The sequence below is a fragment of the Dermacentor albipictus genome, chromosome 9 (assembly GCF_038994185.2).
Source record: "Dermacentor albipictus isolate Rhodes 1998 colony chromosome 9, USDA_Dalb.pri_finalv2, whole genome shotgun sequence".
NCBI classification, from domain to species: domain Eukaryota; kingdom Metazoa; phylum Arthropoda; class Arachnida; order Ixodida; family Ixodidae; genus Dermacentor; species Dermacentor albipictus.
This window is the reverse complement of record NC_091829.1, coordinates 125,914,777-125,940,585: the sequence shown is the minus strand read 5'-3', so window position 1 is coordinate 125,940,585 and position 25,809 is coordinate 125,914,777. Positions and strand designations below refer to the sequence as shown.

General features: G+C 48.2%; 1 protein-coding gene across 1 annotated transcript in view; it reads right to left on the bottom strand.

The window, feature by feature from the left end:
* The window catches only part of LOC135912179 (neprilysin-1-like), a 200,675-nt gene that overhangs the window by 166,171 nt on the left and 8,695 nt on the right, over positions 1-25,809 (bottom strand). Inside the window, exons 2-3 of the mRNA XM_065444559.2 lie at positions 8,585-8,733; positions 3,985-4,123 (exon numbers count right to left, since the gene is read on the bottom strand). Of these exons, the coding sequence (XP_065300631.2) occupies positions 3,985-4,123; positions 8,585-8,733 (288 nt within the window). The remainder of the gene's footprint in view (positions 1-3,984; positions 4,124-8,584; positions 8,734-25,809) is intronic.

The window sequence follows — 25,809 nt, the reverse complement described above, 5'->3', positions numbered from 1 at the left end:
GTGACTCAAGACAATCGGTGAATTTGCTGACACGAAATCACTGCGTGTGCTACTGGAAACTGTGTCTACCGCTCGCTAGGCTGTGTGTTACGGCGCTGCTGTCGGTACGCGAAGCTTCAGCGCTGGTTGCCCATTGGGCGAATCTGTGCCCACAAAACAGGCTACACTTAAAGCACAACGAGAGCGGCGAACACAGTCGGCGATAATCGAAAATCTGATCAGCGGGTCAAGCGCGTCGGCTTTTATACAGCAGTCGTCGAATGTTCCAGACTAATCGTTCGGACCCGCGAGCCTTCCACAAAGTTCTACACCATTCGCGTCATGTGATGAAATCAGATAACACAAGGTTCGGCGACAACAGACAGCCAGGTAGAAGCATCGATAAATTTCCAGATACTTCGGATACATGCAGGCGCATCCCGCGCTGTGCGATTACATTTGTTAGGCGGCGAAATGTGGTCGCCCGATAAAGATAAGTACACGTGTCAATTTTGTTCAAGCGGCAACAATCGACGCAAAAGCGTAGATTGTTGGAAAAATGTTGACGTTGTGACCCTTACTAACAAAGCTTTTTTGACCTGTTTGCTTGACTGTGTTGACACTGCTTATACTTCTAATTGTTCTTGTAATTGTCATTTGTGATGAAATTGTCTCGTTTCTTTGTTTCCTGATATGCTTATGTAACTGAATCCAGATAACAAATTGTCGTGTCACTACTGCTGTACGGGTGGCTAGAGCTTCGTGAAGCTGCACAGATGCAGCTTTTTTCTCTGGCCCCCTATTTTCACAGTAACAATGTATTGTCGGCGGCGAAAATAAAACTTAGTGGATTGATTGATTGACTGACTGACTGACTGATTGATTGATTGATTGATTGATTGAAACCGCAGAAGACATCCAGGGACTTTTCAACGGCTGCATGGCGTAACATTTCGTCGAATTATTGCTTTTTATTCTCGCGTCGACACTCGGTTTGGGATCTATCCGAAGTGTTTATTTATTTATTTATTTATTTATTTATTTATTTATTTACGTTACCCCTAAGGGCGCTCATGCGAGGGTATTACATAGCGTGGGGGGGGGGGGGGAGCGGACACAAACATGAAAGCTACACAAGAACTTAAACTACATGAAATAAACATGGGATCTACCCGAAGTGTTGAGCGCATTCCACGGTTATAATGCGATACTTTGCAACTAGTGTTTGGAGAATCATGAATGATATATAAAAGCAGTCTTTGTATTGCGGTAGAAGACTTATGAGCTGTTGCTTACTCATGGGGAGGCTTGGGGCATGGGGAGGCTTGGCCGAACCAGAACTATGTTTGTCGAGGAAGAATCACCAGAATACGAGAGAGCAAACATCTTGCTGATTTACACAATTTACATGCGGTATGCGGTCGTTGTGGCCTTGTTGACGTGCTTGAACTCCTAGCTGAAGTGAGCTTGCATCACTTTCGTTTTTCCTCCGTGCAGTCGAGCGATCCCGCTTGCGACGCACATTTCACGATGTAGCAGTAGACGTTGGTCGCCTTCGATGACGCATTCTACGTCGTCAGGTGTATCGGTGCCGACGGCAATGACAATGCTGGAGAGACACGGAATGGCCACTTTCTCTTTGAGCACATTCAAGTCATGGTGAGTGCGAGAGCTCTCTGACGGAATCGTGTCATTTTCAAATAGACTTGTCCACTTCGATTTCAGGTCGATGATTGTGCCTTGATGGTTCCGGAAGTCCATGCGGAGAATCAGGTCTTATGAGCACTGTTGGAGGAAGATGAAGGTGGCAGTGTACGTTTACTCATGAACGGTAATTCTGGCCGTGCAGATTCTGTTCGGGGTTATTAGGCGTTTTCCAGCTGTCCGAATATGATGGCCTTCTCATACAGTCTTTTTTCAACTGGGCGACTAGGGGTCTCCTCATGACGGAGTAGTCGGCTTCTGTGTCCACTAAAGCGGTCAATTCGAGGCAGTCGGGAAGTACGTCGAGGTTAGTGGTTGTTTGTCTTGCTTTGCATTTCGTCTTGGCGTCGGATCATGGCTGTGCCGCATTGCCCTATCGATGGAACGTCGCGCGGTGTTCTTTTTGCGGCCTACTATGTGCTAACATGTTTCGCCGGAATGGTGGTGGCTCGTCGATGTGTCGATGTGACAGGCTTTTCTCCGTCTTCGATGGCGGCGGAGGATCTTCGTCAGTTAGGAGAACAGCAACCGCTACTGCATCGGTTGCTGCTTTTAGTTTTCCGAATATGGGCTCCCAGAATGCCCCCAAGGCGGGGCCAGTATATGGTGTGCGTTGCGGGGACAGGTAGCGGCCTGATGACGTTGCACGTGACGCTCGTTTGAACTCCGCTAAGTGGCGGTGAGGCAGTCGGCGACGTAACGAGGCCATTGACCTTGCTGCGGGAACGGCGCGTTGACGGCGAACCCTCACTCGCAAGTCATGGTATGAGTATCGACGGTAGACATGGCCGGCCTCTCCAGAGTGATAGCAGAGTGGACGGAGGTTGGAGGCTCGCCACACGTCGCTGCACGAGGCGGTGGGTAAGTTTGCTGGCGGCGGGGGCGGTCGAAGACAGACTTGTGGCGTTACCGCGGCGTGGGCGCGGAGAAGGGAAGTGACGGTGCGCTACGGTGGCATAAGTCACCGCGTTCGGGGAGGCTGCGGCGGTTGAGCGACCCCGAGTGGCTGTTGGTTCTCCTCTCTTACGACGTCTTGACTTGAACCCACTTGAGGCTGCGATGAATTGAACATCTAGCGCAGTTCTTTGCGTAGAACAACTCTGATGGTCTGTCGGAGTTCATCGAAGGCTTGTACTTAAATTTCGCTCTTCGGCGAGAGCACCGGTTGGTTGTATTGCTGGGTGCGAATTTTCAGCTTCTTCTAGATGCTCGTGGCTTTCGTTAACAATATGGAGACGGTCTTGGGTGAATAGCGAAACAATCCGCTGAGAAGTTCTTGCTTCACGCCACGCATCGGCAAGCTAATTTTCTGGTCCTCAGACATGTATGGGTCGGCATGGCTGAACAGGCGAATTATTTCTTCTCTGTAGATTGCAGCGTTCTCGTTTGAGAGTTACACATGGGATTCCAGTATCGCTGCAACTGGCTCTTTGTGGACGACGCTCATGAAGGTGCTGAAGTTCACGTTGTGAGCATGGACTCATGATTCTCAAATTCTGGCATTGTCTTCCAAGCTGAAGTAAGCAAGGCGTAGGTTGCCATTGGAGCTCCAGTTGTTGAATGTCTCCAGCTAGTTTTTCATGTCTTCAAACGATAAGCCACGGAAGGTCGGTGGCTACTTGGGCTGTTGCAGCATGATGGGAGACGCTGGGGCTGCCATAGGGTTGTTTGCTTGACCACGATCGTCTTGGTTATCTCAGGCAGCAGTCCGTGGTCCGCGGGCAGGGTTTGTTGTCTGCATCTTGCTCGATGGCCCAAGGCGAAGTTGCCATGGTCTACGTGTTGCGGGCTTGGATCGTGGTTTTGCGGGGGCATCCGGTTATGAGCGCACAAGCACCTCCACGACAAGAACTCCCACAACAGAAGAAAAGTACGAATAACTTAGCCATTTATTGGGCGAACCTGTACCCACAAAAGCAAATAAACTCAAAGCACAACGATAGCGGCAAAGACAATCGCCAATCGTCGGAATATAATCTTCAGGTCAAGTCCGTCGGCTTTTATACACGAGTCATCGAAGGTTCCAAAGTAATTGCTGGTGCCCGCGTGTCTTCTAGAAAGTACTGCACAATTAGCGGCGTGCATGCCATGAGAATACAGAAGATTCAGTGATAGTAGACAACGGATAGAACCATCCATAACATACATGCCTGTAAGTACCAATCATGCGGGCGCATCTTGTCACTGAGTGACGTCGAAATTGTTATTGGATGAAATGCAGTTCCCGAGGAAAGAATAAATAAGTACACGTGTCAACAATATTGACAAATATACTAAATAGAACCAAACACAACAACTCACCCTTTCAGCATTGGCCACCCAGCCATTGCAGATGTGCCGGTAGAAGTTGTCGCAGGCGCGGACGCTCAGGTCGAGGCTCTCCTGGAGGACGGCGGAGAGCTGGCGGCACGCGCGAGCCTTGCACTGCTGACGGGACGTCCTGTGATAGATAGATTTGAGTTCAGTGTAGCATTTATCGATACGCAAATCATATCAACTCTGCAGTTCAGCATCAAGCTTTGAAACTCGATCATTGATTGTGGGAACAATTACATATTTACTAATCTTTCATGTACTGAAATTTGCTTGCGCTGACACGGTGACAGTCCTTCAACTTTCAAGTCTGTTCCCTGTCCTTATTTTATTAAGAGTAGCATTCCTTGCCTACTTCAGTACTTCCGAGCCTGTCCGTCCGTCCGTCCGTCCGTCCGTCCGTCCGTCCGTCCGTCCGTCCGTCCGTCTGTCTGTCTGTCTGTCTGTCTGTCTGTCTGTCTGTCTGTCTGTCTGTCTGTCTGTCTGTCTGTCTGTTTGTCTGTCTGTCTGTCTGTCTGTCTGTCTGTCTGTCTGTCTGTCCGTCCGTCCGTCCGTCCGTCCGTCCGTCCGTCCGTCTGCCTGTCTGTCTGTCTGTGCTCTTACACTGACCCAGTGGCCCAAGTTGTGTACTTGTTTGGCCACCAGGTAGCGATGCTGTCCGGGCTGTTCCATCGTCATCATTCCAGCATTGTAATCCGACTCTCTTCATTTCGTCGTCGAAACACCATCGTTGCCACACTGTCGTCATGCATTCATTGTCCCACCACCATCCTGTTATAATCGTGATGGGTAAATCGTCGCCATTCCAGCGGTGTGATCTGCTGTCGTCATGCTGTCGTCGTCATGCATTCTACTCCAACCCAGTGCTTTAAGTAGTCTAATTGCTTGGGCCACTAGGTAGGGCTCATGGTCTTGATGCCACCGTGTTCACTGCATCGTCGTCATTCCAGCTTTGTCATATGACACTCGTCATGCCGTCAACACGTCATCGTCGCCACACAGCCGTCGTCATGCTGCCATTTTATCACTGTCACCACTTCAGTAACGTGATCCCACTTTATAGGTAAGCGTAGATGGCCCATCTGTGAAATTGGTGAGACTATATTCGTAGCCGCGAGGGAAGCAATCGCCGGAGGAGGAAGGCACCTGGAAGTGAAGAAGAAAATCACCGTATTCGCACTCTTTTTGTTTGTGCTTCGATGCCGTGGTGCTCGCTGTGCCTTTACGGGCATCTCCTCTTTGTTTATGTCGTGATAGGCGCCTAGTGGCGTGGAAGAGAATCGTGGTGTTCGCGCCATTCAAGTTTGTGCTTCGACGCCGCTGTGCTCACTGTGAATGTTGGCTGCGTCTTTTTTTTGCATGCGTAACAATATTTGCTTTCCCGGTTGCACACCGGGCGTTACACCGTCGAAGTCAATGTAACGCCCGTGGCAGCGTTCATGGCCTTTCCGTTTGTGCTTCGACGCCGTGGTGCTCGCTGTGAATGTTCTGGGGGTCCATACTGAATGTTCACGGCGTAACCCGTGTTCACGAAATCGAACGTCACTAACTTTCTCATCATCCTGTCCTCGCAACACCACCATCGTCGTTCCATCGACGTCAATTTTATTTTCCGCATTCCATCGTAATAAAAGAGTCGACATTCAGTCGCGGGTATGCCACCCCTTATCGTACCGTCGTCATCAGACAGTCGCTATCATGCACCCGTTGCCACGTCATCGTCGTCATGTTGTCTTGGTCGTGCCATTTCGTCAAACTAGTTGCGTCATGCGACTTTCTTTGTGTCATGGTCGTCACGCCAACGTCGTCGTACATGTCGTGCATGTTTCATGATAAAGCTATGCCACTGTGATAAATACACGCTCTATCTTACCATTGTCATCACACCGTTATCACGCAATCGTCGTCATTGCGTCGTCGCCATATAGCTGTCAAACTGCACTTGTTTGGATAGTGTCATTGTGATGCTGTCGCTGCCATTTACATTGTCATCATTGTGGCATCAATATCAGGCACTCCTCATGGCGTCGTCATGAGCTATCTACACACTTGTCGTCATGCTGTTGTCAACATGCCAATGTCATCATGCTGTGTTCATCGTGCTCATACCTATTTCACCGATCCTGCGATGGCGTTTGTTGTTGGTAGTTCTATCGTAATCATGTAGTCACTCAGTCGCGATTAGGCCGCAATCGTCATCATAGCTATTTCACTGCCGTAAGACAGAGGCTATCATGCATCCCTTGTCATATCGCCGTAGCCGTGCCGCCGTAGTCGTATCATCGTTGTCATTCCAGCTTCTCATCCGCTTGTCTTTATGCAGTCCTCGACATGCCATCGTCGCAATACAGGCGTAGTTATGTCACAGTGTTCATCACTGTCTTCGCCGTCGTCACGTTGTTACAACATCGTCATTATTTACGACTGACATCTCATTGTCGTCATGCAGTTGTCGTTATACCACCTTTGTAGTCCTATCAGTATCATTCCTTCTTCTTCATTCCATCGTCACTGCATCAGAGTCAAACCGTCGTCATGCCGCCATGTCCATAGGTGACATTGGAAAGTAAATGTCGTGCCAAAGTTGGAAGATAGCAGACCATGGGGCATATAGGCGAAGCAACAAAAGTCTCAGCATTACAATTGCACCTGTTAAATAAACGCAACTTCAGGAGCACGTTATGTTGCGATTTTGCTCGATTGCTGTTGAATTGCCATCGATAGTCATTGTCAGGTGAGTCCTGCCGTAATTTTTTTCATTGTTGAGTTTTACGTTTTGACGCAAGTTTGGGCATTTTGTCTGATCTATTCTTTGTTGTAATGCTTTTTCATGTTCACATGCGCTGGCTTGCTTTCTCTTTGTGTCTTGAGTAACCTTGTTAAAGCTCTGCATTGGCGTTGTATCGCATTTTTTATGCGTATTTTATTTAAATGTTGCTATTGCGCTTAATGTTTGTGCTACTACATCTTTCAATATTATTTAGTATGTGTACGTCATTCTACTTATTTCGTGATAACTCAAATGCACCCTGTTGTGGCCTATCACATAAGGGTTGGCTTGTTACACTTGTGTGAAGTCTTCGATGATTGACTTGAGGTGGTTAGGATTGGAGTGGTGCGCAGCGTCGGTGGGCTGATGATTCTAGTTGGACGGACACCAGAGAGACAGACACGCCGGTAGGCAGATCACGGACGAATAGACCGACAGACAGATGGACGAACGTACGCAAAGACAGACAGACCTACATGAAGACAGCGGCCGGACGGACGGACGGATGGACGGATGGATGGACGGACCGACCTACAGATAGACAGACGAATGAATGTGAAGACGGAGAGACAAACTGACAGGCAGGAAGACAGACGGATTGGCATATGGGCGTATGGACAGGAGGACAAACATGGCCTGACAGAAAGGCAGCGAGACAGATTTATACCTCAAGTTCTCCCTGTTGCGATATTAAAGGAGGGTTGGCTTGTTACATTTGTCGGAAGTCTTCGATGAATGACTTAAGGTGGCTAGTATTGGAATGGCGCGCAGCGTCGGTGGGTAGATGACTCCACTTGGACAGCCAGCGGACGGAAGGACAGAGATGTGTAGATAACGAACGAATGAACCAGCAGACAGACAGATGGACGACGGACGCACGTAGACAGGCAGACAGATCGACCGACAGGCAGACAACGGGCCGACGGGCGGGCCGATAGACAGACAGACGGAGAGACATACCGACAGACAGGAAGACAGGCGGATGGAAATGTGGGCGGATGGACTTCAGACACGGAGTGACAGAAATACAAGCAGACAGACATACAGACAGATGACGGATGGAAGGACGGATGGACGGATCGACAGAACCAGACAGACAGGGAGCGACAGACCGATAGACAGAAAGACAGACGGACGTACATACGTGCGGATGGACCAATGGACAGACACAGAGTGACAGACATAGACGGATAGAGAAGCAGTGTCAAAGACAAGTGGATCCTCTAACTTGAACACTTAAACAGTCATCCAGGGAAAAGACCAGAAAGGCTGGAGACGGAAATTCACGATGATGAGCAGAACAAGAACCACCGAAAAGCGGCAGCCAACGTTTTAACAAGTTAACTTTCCAGTGGAGATGGACAAGAGCACGAGAGGAGACGGAGAGACCGACAAACTGGAAGACAGAAAGAGGGGCATGTGGGCGGACATACAAAGAGTGACAGAGAGTCAGGAGGACAGACAGGCAGCAAGACAGATGGGCAGACACATAGATAGACTGACCGACAAGGGACGGACGGACGAGCAGACAGACAGACAGACAGACAGACAGACAGACAGACAGACAGACAGACAGACAGACAGACGGACGGACGGACGGACGGACGGACGGACGGACGGACGGACGGACGGACGGACGGGCGGGCGGATCAATAGGCGGAGGAAGAGGAAAGAAATAAAATAGGTGGATGACTCGGGATCTGTGATATATGTGGTCTTATATATTCCAACGCCGGCATACTGGCGGAAGGACGGACGGCACTGCGATTCGTGAAGCTTGAATTTCTCTTACGAAATACACGAGGCAAACGCTCTTACTTGGACACGTAGGGGAAGCTTCCGGCCAGAGTGACAATGAGCACCACCGCAAGGAGAACGACGGCGAGCACCCAGTACGGCTCGCTGGCTTCCGTGCCGACAGTGCGCGTAGTGACGCCACTGGCCGCCGAGAGATGAGCGCCAGAATCCTGCACGGGACATCACAGTGTGAGTCTATGCTCTCGAATTGATCAATATAATTGCGACTTAAGCGAGTTAGTAATGCCTCTAGCTTATATGACACGGCTACGTAAAAAAAGGACATGCTCGGGCACGTATAATCACACACACCCTTAGGGTGATGTGATTCATTTAATCTCTCTGTCCTGCTGTTCTGTGTGGGCTGTCTTATATCCCGTATGAAGCAATTTCTCTAACTGGAACACTTAAACAGTCATCCAGGGAAAACACGGGGAAGGCTGGAGACGGGAATTCACGATGGTGAGCAGAACAAGAACCAGCCAAAAGCGGCAGCCAACGTTTCAAGAAGTTGACTTTCCAAAGGCGACATATGCTTTCCTCGGCACAGTATATAGAGGGAGGGGTCTTCTAAAAGGGAGAGAAACCAGGGCGGGTGGGTGGGCGAGGCAACGACTGAGGGCGGTTAGCGGCGAGGGTGTAGAATTGAAAACAAAGGTGGGCTGTTCAACGTCTGTGGAGGAATGTGAAGTAGCACAGTGTCAGCCGGTGACGCGGCCGTGTGTCAGCAGGCCGTGTGTTCTTTCGTTGAAGGGGCCTGCACCATGGCAGGGGGGCGGGGGGATTATGTGCTCCACTGGAGGTCAGTGAGCTGTCATCTCTTTGAAAGAGAAGCGCAGAAAATGATGCTTATGGCAAAAATGCTAAAATGAATTAAATATATTATTCAATGAAAAACGAACAATGGAAGGGAAAGAAAGAAGAAAAAACACGCTGAGCAACCTAATGAAAAAATAAATTAAGTGATGTTGCGCATAGCTAGAAACTTAGCATGGCTAATAGGTTCTAAACCTTCCTTTGAAACCTTTATTCCTATTCGTTACAATGTGTTGAAATTATACATGGGGTGCGATTCTCTGTATTTCCTGTCTCGCGCAGAACGGAAACTTGACTGTAGAATCTTAAGTTTAGGCTCATCGAAAAATGACCTGGTTGGTTGAAATGTCCGTCGACGGCTTCGGGAAGCAATTTTGCTGTGTCCGCAGATGGCCGTTTCCCCTGACGTTCATTGGTTGACCCGTTTTATTGACATATTGTTTCTTTAAGAAGGAAGATTCAAGCTTATAATTCACACCGGAACTAGTATAAGTAAAGCTAGTCTTCACTTCGTGTGTATAACTATTTGTGGTGCGTTTCCTTTTAGTGTCACTTTGAAGGGTCCTGCAGGCTTTGCACCTGTGCCGACAACATGCTTTTATTAGGAGGTAAGGATGTTGGCTGACTTTTGCGTGCACTAACATGTCTATAATGTTTCAGTTGCGGCAATAGGTCACCCTTGCTACCACCGAGAACGCTTTCCTCAAAAGCTCGTTACTGGATAATATTGGGTGGTCTCTTCGTACGATGTTTATGTTTGGGAGCGCATCAGAATATTCGTTATAAAGGCTCTTGGCCTCTCAGAATCTGCTGTGCGCTGTTTCATACCCAATTACGACTGCCTGTCCAATCGTGACGCGACGTCATAAGCTCTGTCGAGAGGGACTTCTGGATAGTTTCTCTCTGGTATCGTTGCTTTAAGGCCATTTATGGGGTGGATGTAATATTTGTCTTCGCTGCAGAGGATACTTCTTATTCGTTTCCTTTGTCTGACAAAAATTTCTTGCTCCCAAAATTACTACTGGCTACACATAGGCTTGCGCTAAAGTTTCCTTCTCACTTTTCCACTTTCTATGTAGACAATCGTGTCGAGGAAATTGATTTGATAGGAGTGATGAACAGTATATTTATTACTCGGGTGAAAGCGGCTGAAACAGATAATTAGGTTGGTTTGCGTATTTGTGCCATGTTGTCGTATTATACATCTGTTGTCAATGTAACCCAGATAGGTGTAAGGTTTCAAAGGGCATGATTTTGTTAGGTTTGCTTCAAGCTGTCCCGTGAAAATCTTGGCATACGTGTGCCCTAATGCTGTTCTCATTTTAGTGCCGATAGTTTGCAGGTAATAAATAGAATCAAATTCGAAATAGCTAAGCATGAGAATTAATCCAATGAGTAACAGGAAAAGTTAAGGAGCATGCACTTGGGGAGTGACTGCGGGGGATTTCGATACGGCTGGAATTTGTTCCCACGTGGGTGAGTTACTGTAAAGGGCAGAAACACCTCAAGTGACTAGCATAGCGCGGGGGGAAAGAATTTGGTGTGTATTTCCAGTAGGCATTAGCTAAGAAACAGCCTACAGCAGCATCTGAGAGGCCACCAGCCTTTATAACAAAACATTCCAATGCCATTCAAAACATAAATAACATTGAACGAAAATACCACTCAATATCATTAAGTAACGAGCTTCTGAGAAAATCGTTCCCGGTGGTACCAAGCGGGAACTGTTACCACAACATTAATTTTATAGACATGTTAGTGCGCGCAAAAGTAAGCCGACATCATTCCCCCGTTATAGTGCATAACTAGTGTATAACTAGTGTATAACTATTTGGGGTGTTTTTAAATTTTCGTGACACTTTGAAGGTGCCTGCAGGTTTGAAAAAGTAACGGCGCTTAACAGACAAGTAGAGAGGCAAGGCATAACAGGACACTGGTGCTGAATCACAATTGAAGTTTTTTCGAAGAAAGTCATCTTTTTAAACATGGACCGGCAGGGCAACATCTACGCGACTGTATATGAACTGCAGGAGCTATCCTGGTGACGTGTCGAACCACACGTGGCCTACACCTGTGCGTCAGCACGTGGATTAAACCATTGCGTTATAGCAAAAACGAAAAAACAAGAAAGCCGATTGAAGAATTCCTTATCAATCTTAGTAGCAATCTACCGTCACACACTTTCTTGCAAATATGTGAACTCTTTATTAGCAAGGGCGACAGACGGCTGACCAAGACACCTTTCCCCTTCCCTATAAATATAAAAGGCTTGCAGTGCTCCACTGCCGTGTTCTTTGCCTATGTCCTTGTCTGTTTATCGCTGTTACTTCCTGAAACATGAATTTCCACCACCTCGCCCAAGTTTCCCTTCTGGTGCCTGCGGGTATTGAACCTGTGGCGACAACATGCTTTTATTACGGTGGAATGATGTTTGTAGACTTTTGCATGCAATAACATGCGTATAAAATTTCTGTTGCGGCGGTAGTTGAGCCTTGGTACCAGTGGGAACGCTTTTCTCAGAAGCTCGTTACTTGACAATATTGGGTGGCATTTTGGTGGAATGCAAAAGATAGAAAGTTGGGCGAATTGTAGCGCGAAGTGACAGAGACAGAAACTAGAAGCAGACAGAACTGCGTCTAGTCGATCTGATTAGGAAAGACTTGCGTTAGCCACGCATCATTGTCTCTGTTAGAATGCGAATTTCAATATCTTCACAGTACATGTGTTCATCTCAAGTAGTGTCATATTGTTGTTGGTGTTTTGGCTCCTCTTGACATGTTTAACTGATATCTTTAGGCCTGGTCAGGTACATTGGCTGCGGTATTTACAATCACCTGTATATATATATATATATATATATATATATATATATATATATATATATATATATATATATATATATATATATATATATATATATATATATATATATGTGTGTGTGTGTGTGTGTGTGTGTGTGTGTGTGTGTGTGTGTGTGCGCGTGTGTTGATAGTTTCACGAATCATTTTGTTGAGAGAGCACTCGTCCTGTCTGCTTCTAGTCTTTGTCTGTGTCACTTCGCGCTACAATTGTAGATCATGTTTTAGCACGATGTTGTATATGTTCGGAAGGGCATTACAATATTTTGTTATGAATGCTGGTGGCCCCTAAGGTTCGGCTGTAGGCTTTCTCTTAGCTTGTTCCTACTGCAAATACAAACCTGACATAATCATTCCCTTTAAAAACCCACACCTATCTGCGTTACATTGAAGACAGATTTATAATACGACAACATGGCACAAATACGTGAACTAACCTAATTATCCATTTCAGCCACTTTCCCCCGAGTATTAAATATACTGCTTACCACTCCAATCAAATCAATTTTCTCGACACGACGGTCTATATAGAAAGTGGAAAACTGAGAAGGACACTTAAGCGGAAGCTTATGTATACGAAACAGTACTTTGACTACAACAGTCATCACCCGCAACACTGCGAGCAAAAAATTTTTTGTCAGACAAAGGAAACAAATAAAAAGAATCTGCAGCTAAGAAAAAGATTACATCCACTACCTAAATCGCCTCAAAGCAACACTAGCAGAAAGAAAGTATCCACAAGTTCCTCCCGACAGAGCTTATGAAGTCGCGTCAAGATTATAGAGGCAGTCAGAATTAGCTAAGAAACAGCCTACAGCAGAATCTGAGAGGCCATGAGCCTTTACAATAATATATTCTGATGCCCTCCCAAACATAAACATCGTATGAAAATACCACCTAATATTATCAAGTAAGGAGTTTCTGAGAAAATCGCTCTCGGTAGTACAACGGTGACGTATCGCCGCAACTGAAACTTAATAGGCATTTTAGTGGGACGCAAAAGTCAGCCAACATCATTCATCTGCAATAAAAGCATGCCGTCGGCACAGGTGCAAAACTTGTAGGCACCTCAAGGTGACACTAAAATTAAACGTACCGCAAATGGTTATACAGATAAAGTGAAAACTTGCCTTACTTAGTGTAGTTCGGATGTGACTTATATGCTTGAATGTTCCTTCTTTAAGACGCAACATATTGGGAAAATTTGACATTCATCGAAACGTCAGGCTAAACTGCCCTCTGTGGACACAGCTAAAAGGCTTCCCAAAGCCGTCGGGGGGCATTTCAACCAACCACGTGATAACTTTAATGAACTTAAACTGGGCATTTTACAGTCAAGTGTCCGTTATGCACGAGACAGGAAATACAGAGAATCGCACCTCATGCATAAGCTCATGACATTGCAACCAATAGGCATAAACATTTGAAAGTAAGCTTTCGAATATGTTCGCTATATTAAATTTCATACTTTAGGTAACAGCACTTAAATATTTTCCATTGGGTTATATGTGATTTGTTTTCTTTCCTTGCTTTCCTTTGCTTTTTTGATTAATACTGCTACGGGGAGTACTTACTTAACAGTAAACGGCTAGCACTCGCCTAGTCAAGACTGCAAAGGGAAAAAGGATGGATAGGTGGGCTAGTTGGTTATTCATATTAATAAAAGCTTAGAGCGCTAAAACACGGAAGACCTAGTGTGGTGTGCGTTTCTTTCTATGCGTATTTCGCGTTTTTAGCGCACCAAGTTTTTATTAACTGCACAGGGCACACAGGTTTTAGCAGTTATCGCAGCCCGACAGGAGAGACTCTGTCCCATCCCCACTACTTCTTTGCCTTCAATACTGATCGTGACACTATCCCCGGCCGGTGAAGCATCGTCCCGGTGCTGGTTGTCATGGGAGCTAGCTCATAGGTGACAGGAGTCACCTGGGGCAGCACGCGTTAGGATCCCATGCAACGCAACATTAGCTTTTCACAGAGGCCCGCACGACAAGATGGGAGGCTGAGAAGGACGAGAGAGCCCGGTGGAAGAGCTGCATCCCGGGGTCGACGATGGTAGAAGGTTCTTTTGTGCGTCCAGCGATGACCAGAGCCGAGCGCGGGCTACTGTGTGCGCTACAAGTGCACGCGTGATGGCATTTTGCGCATAGGAAGTCATGGACGGGGTCACCGGATCAGAAGGGAGCAAGGTTTCAAAGGGTAATAAGGAATGGTGGCCAAAAAGAAGACAGAAGGGTGAGTAGCCGGCAGTGTCATGACGGGATGAGTTGTGTGCATATGCATATGGATTTTACCTGTGAACAAGGCTCCCGTGTGGGAGCCGAAACGTCTTCTTTTCTTTTAAATCTTTATTTGGTCGGCGAAGTGCCCCGGGTTTCTGTTTACCCTTTTAACCATATGTGACGAAAGGACGGGAAACGTCCCAATCATGGTCGTCAGTAGAAAGGTACAAGGAAAGCATGTCGATCAGTGTACGGTTGAGGCGGTCGGTAAGTCCATTGGTTTGAGGGTGATATCAGCTGGTGAAGTTGTGATGAGTAGCACGTGATCGATAAAGATCGTCAACCACACGAAACAGGAAGTAGCAATCGCGATCTGTGAGTGGGTGGCGTGGAGCACCATGGTGGAGGATGACGCCGTACAGTAGGAAGTGGACTGCGTCCGTGGCGCTGCTGGTTGGCATCGCTCGAGTAAGTGCGCACCACGAGGCATAATCTGTTCCCACTGCAATTCATTTGTGTCAATTTGTGGAAATTTCGAAGGCGTCGAGCAAATTCAGGCCCGCTCAACAAAATGGCTCAGTTGGAATGTCAATTGGCGGGAGGAGACCAGCAGGCTGAGTCGCAGGTTTCTTGCGGCGCTGACAAAGGTCACAAGAAGTTAGGTAGTGGCGAACGGAAAAAACAGAGGCCCTTCTAGAAGAAATGTCGTCGTATGCGATCATAAGTTACGGAGACGCCTAAGTGTGCGGAAGTTGGTGTTGTCATGAAACTGGACGAGGACATCTCTGCGTAGGTGACGCGGGACAATCAGCAAAATATATTTATATATCTAGATAATAGGAAGAAATATTGTCACCCAGCTATTACAACTAAAGCAGTTTGGCAAAGTCGTCTGCCTTTAGCGATGGCTGGTCCTCGGAGAGCCCGCGCGCAACTACGAACTTCGTCGTTCTCGCCTTAAGGGTCCTGTGTGAACACGTGCAAACTTATTTCGCGTCATTGCTCCCCTCTCAAAAGTGACCGGCCCGGTCGCTTCAAGGGCAGCGGGCACGCACTATGGACAAGAGTACCAACATGAAAAGACAAAAAAAAACGTACAGGAATGTACACATTGCTGAAATGGTTTGTGAGGGTTGCTTAGACCTGGCGTGCGTAGTACGGCTTCATCCGTACTACGTGGACGACTTCAGCACGGGGACGGCGTCGGTTCGAACCAGGATCAGAGCGTTGAGGCACCACCTCGTAGTTCACGTCACTGAGGCGGCATACAACTTCATAGGGGCCGAAGTAGCGGCGTAACAATTTCTCTGAGAGCCCATGGAGTCGGATAGGTGTCCACACCCACACGCGGTCGCCTGGTAAGTACTGGACATTCCCTCGGGTCCGGTTGTAACAGTAGGCGCCGGTATTCTGCTGGGTGCGGATGCAATTCCGAGCAAGCTGGCGAGCTTCCTCGGCTTTCTCGACGAAATCTTCAGTGGTGTCATTCCTTGTGGTTCCGTGGTCTACCGTGAGCATGGCGTCTAAGGGGGTTGTAACACGACGTCCGTAAACAAGCTCGATTGATGTAAACTCGGTCGTCTCCTGCACAGCGGTATTGTAAGCAAACGTGACGTATGGCAAAATTTCATCCCATGTTTTGTGTTCCACATCAATGTACACGGAGAGCATGTCGGCTAATGTTCTGTTTAGGCGCTCTGTTAGGCCGTCAGTTTGGGGATGATAGGCTGTGGTCTTTCGGTGGTCGGTGTGCGTCAGTGTGACGACTTGTTCAATAACTCCGCTGTAAACGCTGCACCGCGGTCAGTAATGAGTACAGCGGGTGCACCGTGGCGAAGAACGATGTTGTGGACGAAGAAGCGGGCGACTTTAGCAGCAGTTCTCCGCGGCACAGCTTTCGTCTCCGCATAGCGAGTTAAATAGTCAGTTGCCACAATTATCCACTTATTTTGCAAGGAAGACGTGGGGAACGGCCCAAGAAGGTCCATTCCTACTTGCTGGAACGGCGCCGGAGGCGGATCCAATGGCTGAAGAAGGCCGGCAGGCTTGACGGGTGGAACTTTACACTTCTGACAGTCACGGCGCGTTCGCACATAGCGCTGAACTGACGAAAATAGGTGTGGCCAATAGTTTTTTTGCCGTATGCGCGCTAATGTCCTCGCGAAGCCTAAGTGGCCGGCACAGGGATCGTCGTTACACGCCTGCAAAACTTCCTCGCGCAGTGCCGTCGGAACGACGAGAAGGAACGTTTCCTGGCTGTTCTCAAAATTTTTCTTGTACAGGACATCGTTCCTCAGGCACTACGACGTCACTCGTCGTGAAAGTGGGCGTGGGACAACAACGTCTGCTCCCTCGAGATATCGGATGACTGGAAGCAGCTCAGAGTCTGCACGTTGATAGTCAGCCATGCGCACCACGTCAACGACACCAAGAAACGGCTAATCTAGCTCCAAGTCAGAGGATGTCAAGGGAATAGGAGAACGTGACAAGCAGTCAGCGTCGCTATGCTTATGGCCGGATCTGTAGACAACAGTTATGTCGTATTCCGGGAGGTGGAGGCTCCAACGAGTGAGGCGACCTGACGGGTCTCGTAGATTGGCAAGCCAGCAGAGTGAGTGGTGATCACTGATTGCTCGAAATGGCCGGCCGTATAAGTAGGGTCGGAACTTGCTGATGGCCCACACAACTGCTAAGCATTTTTTTTCGGTCGTTGAATAAATAGTTTCTGCTTTTGTCAGACTACGACTCGCGTGCGCAATTACACCTTCTGCGCCATCTTGCCATTGAACCAGAAGGGCCCCGAGTCCTACGTTGCTGGCGTCGGTGTGTATTTCAGTTGCCGCGGTGTCATCAAAATTCGCCAGCACTGGAGCGGACTGAAGGCGTTTCCGCAATTCAGTGAAGGCCTGCTCTTGGTCTTCCATCCACGCAAAGGGCACATCTTGTCGTGTCAGTCTCGTGAGTGGTTCAGCAATCCTTGTGAAGCCTTCAACGAAACAACGGTAGTAAGCGTGGAGGCCCAGGAACCGCTGAACAGTCTTTTTGTCTTTAGGATGAGAAAACTCCGCAACGGCAGCGAGCTTTTCTGTGTCTCTTTGTACTCCTTGGGAGCTGACCACGTGGCCTACAAACTTGAGTTCCTGGAAGCCAAAGTAACATTTTTCAGGCTTGATGGTGAGGTTGGCCTTGCGTATTGCGGTCAGGACACTTCGTAGCCGAGCGAGATGTTCATCGAACATGCTGGAAAACACAACAACGTCGTCCAGGTGCACTATACACGTCTGCCACTTTAGTCCAACGAGTACAGTGTCCATCATTCGTTGGAACGTAGCAGGAGCGGAACAGAGACCGAAAGGCAGCACTTTAAATTCGTACAGCCCATCGGGAGTCACGAAGGCGGTTTTTTCACGGTCACGCTCATCCACTTCGATTTGCCAGTAGCCTGACTTTAGGGCTAACGAAGTAAAGAACTGAGCATGACGCAGACGGTCCAAAGTGTCATCAATCCGTGGCAGGGTATAAACGTCGCCCTTGGTGACTCGGTTAAGCCGTCTGTAGTCAACGCAGAACCGGAGTGTGTTGTCTTTCTTTTTTACTAGTATGACAGGCGATGCCCACGGACTAGTCAACGGCTGGATGACGTCATCATTTAGCATTTCTTGAACTTGACGCTTAATCGCCTCCCGCTCCATAGGTGACACGCGATACGGATGCTGATGAACAGGCCGCGCCGACTCCTCTGTAACGATCCGGTGTTGCGTAACGCAAGTGCGCTGGACCTTGGATTCCATGGAAAAACAGCCGGAGAATTATGTCAGTAGGCCCAGCAGCTGATTCTTCTGTACATCTGCTAAGTCAGCATTAATGTGGACGCGGGTATTCGGGCTGGCCTGAGCTGTTGCATCCGGTGAAGTCACTTGTAACGTGCCGATATCAGAGAAGTCAGCAATGCCGTTCCGGAATGCCACAGCTGTACCTTGAGGGACGTGCTGATACTCATGGCTGAAGTTTGTCAAGAAAACTTGCGAGCACTTATTCTGTATTCGAACAAGGCCCCGGGCGATGCAGATGTGTGTTTTGAACAGCAGCGGGATATTTGCCTCGGCAATACCCTCATAGCCGTCGAATGCGTCGCAGGTGACGAGGGTCAATACGCTGCTCCTTGGTGGCACCATGATGTTCTCGTCAACAATCCTCAAGGCGTTGACATACGTGTCGTCAGTGCTGCTCCCTGCTAAGGCCTGCGCCGTCGAAAACGTTACCCGCGACTTTTGTAAGTTAATCGCAGCTCCATTAGCCTGCAGAAAGTCCGTTCCCAGAGCTAGGTCCCTCGAACAGCTTGGGAGGATAACGAAATCCCTACGAATGCTCACTCGCGCTGTGCATGTTCCTACCGGGGTTAGCAGATGGCCTCCTGCAGTTTGAATCTGCGACCCAGTCCACTCGGTCGAAACTTTCTTCAGCTTGCAGGCAAGGTCCATGCTCATAACTGAGGTGTCCGCTCCAGTGTCGATTAACGCCGTTATTTCTTCGTCGTCTATGGTGACGGGAATGTCCGACGTTACTTCCTCTGGTAAGGTGTTCGACTCCGTCTGTACGTCTGCGTCGTTCTGTTTTCGTTGTTGTCGTCATAGTGGAGGATATTGCGTGCGGTCGTCGTCAGCGGTCTTACCCCCGGAGGTCACTGAAGTCAGTTTTCCCGACCCGCCGGGCTAGGCGAGCGGCGTCTTAGAGCGCCGCGAGTAAAGGCTTGGCTTGGTGATTGTAACCTGTATCGAGCAGGAGACGACGAACGGGGCTCCTGCCATCGCTGGTCAACATTGCGACGATCTGCGACGAAACCCTCTATTTCCGGCGGCCGCTGACCAGGTCGTGGATGAGGTGCATTTGGCGAGAATCCACGGAGCACCATATGCCGATAAAGACACATTCTGCAGATGTGTCCACCTTCGCCACAATGAAAACAAAGGGGCTTGTAGTCTGTGGTGCGCTAGACGTCGCTCTTCTTAGTTCTTGCTTCGGCGATGTGTGGGGGGCTGCGAGGCGGCCTGAAGCTTACGTCCATTTGTTGAGTGGGGTGTACCATGCTGCACGCACGTGAGGGTGGCGGATGGCGTACTGCTTCAGCGTAACTCATTTAGGCGTGCGGTCCCTGCTGTGGTGCCTCGTACTGTCCAGGGACATGGACGGCCTGTCGGACCTCGGCGCGCACCATTTCCGCAATGGAAGTTTGTCCCACAGGGGCAGTGGTCGTCTGCATCTTCTGCAGTTCCTCCTCAACGACAGCCCTGATGAGTTCTCGCAAGGCGCCAACATCGTTACCGAGGGTAACGGCAGAGAGATCCCTTGAAATCACGGCGTCGCGGTTGTTTTGCCTGGCCCGCTGTTGAAAGACCTTTTCCATAGTAGTGGTTTCGTCATGGAACTCTGCAAGTGTCGTCGGCGGACTTCGAATGAGGCCAGCAAAGATTTCCTCTTTGACGCCGCGCATGAGATGGCGCACCTTCTTTGTTTCAGTCATAGAAGGGTCCGCACGTCTGAAAAGCCGATTCGTGCCTTCTACGTATGCCGTCACTGGCTCATGCGGGCCTTGAATTCTTGCCTCCAACGCTAACTCCGCCCTCTCCTTCCTGTCCGCCCTGGCGAAGGCATTGAGGAACTGCCCTACGAAATTCTTCCCATGACGTCAGGCTCGCCTCGTGGTTCTCAAACGATGTTTTCGCGGAATCCTCAAGAGCGCAGTACACGTAGCGCCGCTTACGCTTGTGGTTCCAGTCGTTGAGGTTGGCAACCCGGTCAAAATGGTCAAGCCAGTCATCGGCGTCCTCTGAAGCACTTCCGTGGAACAGTGATTGATTGAAGACAACGTGCGATGCTGCAGGAGTGGCAGGAGGTGGTTGGTTCTTCATTCTAGTTCGTTCGGGTAGCAGACCGTGCTGTGCTGGAGTCCCTGGAGACGTTGGCTGGCACGTACAGGCGCCCAAATCTTTAACTGGTGTGCGGGAGCGACGACTTTTCCGTGCGTCGGCGCCGTTTGACGGGGCGAGGCTGGAAACAGTCTGAGGCTAAGCGCATGCGGACAAAGCGCGCTCAGCTGGGCCCATCGTCTACTAGGCTGTTTGCAGCCTCGCCGCGTCATACGGCGCTGACGCCCGGGAAAGTCGCCGCTCCCGCACACCAGTTAAAGATTTGGGTGACTGTACGTACACAGGGGTAAGCTCGGCTGAACTACTCGCCGGGCTTACGTCTGGTGTATGCACCGGAAATCTTAACATCGACCATACCCCGCGCCTCCACCAGAAATGTCACCCAGTTATTACAACTAAAACAGTTTGGCAAATTACAGATTGGCAAAAAAAGTCCGCCTTTAGGGATGGCTGGTCCTCGGAGGGCCCGCGCGCAACCACGAACTTCGTCGTTCTCGTCTTAAGGGTCCTGTGTGAACACGTGCAAACTTATTCCGCGTCAATATTTATCTCATATTAGTATTTTTTCCCACGAGCATCAATTTCTGCCGCTTCCTTTTATATCCCTTTCAGAAAGACGATAGCTCACTGACTTCCAGCGGAACAGATAATCCCCCCTACCCGTCGTCCAGGCTCCTTCCACGAGAAGACACACGGCCGGCTGTCACGCGGCCGACTGACACACGGTGCTGCCTAATATTCCTGCAACGACGTTGAATAGCACACCTTTCTTTTCAATTCTACTCCATCACCACTAAGACACCCTCGTTCGTTGCCTTGCCCACCCGCTTTACCTCCTCTCCCCTTTAGAAGAACCCTACCTTTATATACTACGCCCACGAAAACATATGTCGCCTTGAAAACGGTAAGTCCAGTCGTCGAAACATTGGCTCCCGCTTTTAGCTTGTTCTCGTTTTGCTCATTGTCTTAAGGCAGTCAGAAATATGTGGCAGCAGTCGTAACTGTAGACCACGGAAGGAAAAGACAGACTGTGCCGGACGCAGCATAGCTGTTCACGAAAGGTCAGCGTACTCAGTGTAAGACAACCTTCACTACGCATGCCTCACATGACGACCCAGAATACTCCCTAGTGGTATCTCGCTTGCACTTTATTTGCTGTTTGACAACGCAGGGATTAAGGAAACCGAGAAAGACGGGAATCACTAAACTCACACGAGAGTAAGGTCGAAGCGGCAATGTTTTCCTTTATACACTTCTCCAGTGAACAGTGGTCAACCAATATGTCAAGAGCTCCCGACGTGGCTTCATTAATTATGGCAGTGTTAAGCAGTATAAATTTCTTAAAATGAGGAATGACTTCTCAGGTCGTCACAGTGTCGCTTTTGGCTGAAAAAGGATATACACACTCCACTGAAGTTTTCCAGTATGCATAACCATACCCCCCTATTTCAGTTTGCTCACCCCCAAGCTTAACGTGGCCCACCCCTCAAATTTCAAGTTGGCCCCGCACCACATTTCAATCAGCCCCTCCTCAAATTTCTATATGGCCCACACCCCAGTTTAAGTTGTACCTCGCCCAAGTTTCATGTTTGCCTGCCCGCAAATTTGAAGTTGGTGTAGCCCCAAATTTCAGTTGGCCCATCACCAAAACAAAGCTGGCCCACCTCCAAATTTATGTTGGCGTTACCCCAGTTTAGGTTAGACCAACCCCAAATTTACGTATGCCCACGCCCAAATTTAACTGGGCCCACCCACAAATACAAGTTGGACCACTTTCAAATTTCAAGTTTGCCCACCCCCAAATTAAATTTGGCCCACCACGAAATTTCAGTTTACCCTCGGCGTATTGAATGTTGGCATACCAGAGAAAAAGTGGGCCTTGTAGCTAATTTCAAGTTGACCCACTCCCAAATATAAGATGGCCCACCCCCGAATTTCAAGTTTGCAACCACCAAATTATAAGTTGGCTCTGTTGTCAATTCCAGTTGGCCCACTCCCAAATATAAGTTGGCCCACCCCCAAATTTCAAATTGGCCCACGGAAATTTATCTTGGCCCACCTCCAAATTTATAGTATCCGACCCCATATTATGTTTTGCCCACCTCAAAATTTCAGTTACCCTCCGTAGTTGCTCAGTGGCTATGGTGTTAGGCTGCTGAGCACGAGGTCGCAGGATCGAATCCCGGCCACGGCGGCCGCATTTTGGTGGGGACGAAATGCGAAAACACCGGTGTACTTAGATTTAGGTGCACGTTAAAGAACCCCAGGTGGTCGAAATTTCCGGAGTCCTCCACTACGCCGTGCCTCATAATCAGAAAGTGGTTTTGGCACGTAAAGCCCCATAATTTTTAAATTTCAGTTTGCCCAGCGCTATATAACATTCCGCATGTATTTTCTAAACACACCTATGTATATTGATTTTTATTTTTGGTGTAAACTGTTTTTTTATTACTTGTAAAGCTGCCAACATTATACATTTCCACTATTATAATGATTAAATGTCTTACCCTTGTTATTTACGCCTTTTTGTGCATATAGAAGGCGTTACACTTATCGCGTGATGGGGCTGGATGCTCGCCAATGAATGCTTACGCATTGAAATTGTCAGCGCATCCATGCACCAAGTTAGGTGTACGCATTAGTGGATTCTTACTTTAGCAATATCAGGACATATACGTGCTTCCTATTGTGCGAGAGCAATAATATAAAATAGGTTATGTTAACTGACTGTTAATGATCTGTTAAGCGACCATGTTTGCAATAGGCACACATTTCTGTTCGGAAAGGTTGATAGCTGGATAGCCGGAAATAAAACTGGTCGGAGAATGGCAAGAATGCTATTCCTAAAAAAAAGGAGAAGAAATAAGCTGGCGGATCCCAGGCTCACGGGCAAATCTATGTTCAGCTTTGGTGTTCGCGCAAATATACCACTTTGCTTGTTGTGAACCAACAGACCTTCTATTCGGCACCACACAATGAATAAACGGTTGCACCTCTTGGAGTGTTTATTTGCGACACAACAATAATCGTCATCTGTTTTGTCCGCATTCCCCTTCTTCAAAGCTTCGAGCCCGGTACTTCCAAGTCACGAACGGGATGCGCGTTATCAGCATGACGGAGCATTTTCGACAGGAAAGTAATGAGCGCAGCGTTTTCAACAAAGTAAACGCAAGCAATACAGGTGCGGATTATTGTTGTGTGGACGATATACACCCCCAAGGGTGCAACTGTTTTAAGCGTGCACGTTTTTGAGCGCAACCAACACGTTCTTGTACTACTCGACGCTTCCTTGACGCCTCCGCCTATTTGACACTCAATACAAGCTTTGGTACCATTTTGTATACTTCTCTTGTTCCTACATGCTGGCCTGCCCTTTAATGCCGGCAATGATTCCTATCCTCCGTGGTTGGATATTGTCTTTGGCGTTCGACTACTAAGGCCGAAGGCGTGGGATGACATCCCAGCCGTGATAACCGCTTCTCGATGGGGGCGAAATGCAAAGTACCGGTGTACTGTGCATTGGGTGTACGTTCAAGTACCCCAGGTGGTCAAGAAAAATCTGCAGTCAACCACTATGGTGTGCTTCGTAACGAGATCCTGGTTGCGGTACGTAAAACCAAAACCGAAAAATTTCACACACCTTTTTCATTTCTCTGTAGCATAACACTCTTCAATCAAGGGACGCTCCAGTCGTATTTCACATACAATGACACTTCGCTTTAGCGTAGTCGACATCTTGTAATCATTTTAACGGAACTCCTTATTCGCCCTAAAGCATTATTTTTGTAAGGTCCCTGGGCAGGAAGAGAGTTTCCAGAAAATATTGAATGGTGGAGATTACGCCAAATGGGGTTTGTAGCCTTGAAGTGGCTTGTCACTATTTATCGGCGGGTAATTGGGGTCAACCAACTACCCACCGATTATTACCAACAACCCCAAGTCCAATGACTAAACTTGGGGCTGTTGGAATTGGATCATGGTGATCCTTATAAATTGTGAAAATGATTGAGGACAAGCTACACACTGAGGCAACCGACATGAGTGTCCGCATGCGTTGCCCTCTTCTCCAACTTGCCCTTTAAAGCAAAACCCGCGTCTCAAACCAGTGTGATCCACCCTCTATTTCTTTAGTAAACCACATTGGCACCAGCACGTCACCTCTTGTGAGAAATAAAGGTGCGAGTACTTATTTCTTCTGTAACCCGAGTTGCTGTTTCATCGTATTATTTATACACAATCTATAGTTTCTTTACTTTAGTCGTTTGTCATGTAAGTGTTTAATTTGTTTCGAGACAATTTTATGAAACCGATATCGGAGTATGGCTCTACAGTATGTCATATAGAATAAGTGGTCATGGCTTATGATGAAACACAACTGTATTTGCACTATTTACAGTAATTAGATCGAACGTAGCCCAAGACAGACGCTGTCTTATCTTCTACTTTTTCGTCTTCTCCGTGCGTCCACGCTATCGCGTTCCATGCAGTTGGCTTCTTTTTCTCTAGCTCTTCGAAGGAGGGTAAATATTCAATATCATCCGCACCCCGGAAAGGCGCGCAGTTAGAGTCTGTTAGAGTGAAGAAAGTTCAGTTGGGTACAGAAGCTGGACCGGTCGGCGTATAACAAAGCCGTTTGGAAGCTTCACCGAAGAGGTTGTGGCATTTTTAACACGTCCTCGGTGTACTTCTTGGATTCATCCCATCTTCCATAGTTGTCGTGGGGCATTTTCGCTGTAAAGCAGCAGAAGATGACCAACTTTCAGATTGTTCGAAGCTTGAAGATTCGCTTAGTGCACTGAACGCAGGCTAAGAAGATATTCTCTCCTCCATGTTCTCCAAAAGTGCTCCAGTAACTGATTATGATGAAGCCATTTTCTTGTGACCATAGAATACCTTGGCCGTGAAGTACGGACATCTTCGTTGTGGTAAGGAAGGCTTGTTAGTCGCTTACCGGATAAGAAATGAGCCGGAGTAAGTATTTTTATTCCTGCTGGGGACGTTGACAAGTAAGTGAGGGGCCTGGAGTTTAATACTTCGTCTACCTCATACAACACTGACGTTAACTCTTCTGGCGTAAGCTTTGTCTTGCCAACGATCTTCCGGAGGCTGGTTTTCACAGTTCTTATCAATATCTCCCAGAAGCCGCCCCACTATGCAGCTCTTTCTGCGATGAACTTCCATTCTATTCTTCTTTGAGAGAAGTAGACTTGCAGCTCTCCACTGAACAATAGTCTTGCCAAGGAGGCGATTTTCTTTGAGCCTTTCTTGAAAGCCTACGTGTTGTCTGTGTATATTACGGGAGCAATCGATGACGCGATACAAATTGACGAAACATGAGCAGAAAGCTTTCTGCTGACAGTCCGGTGGTTAATTCAAGGTGTACTGCTCTTGTGACGGCACAAGTGAGTAACACAATGTAGCCC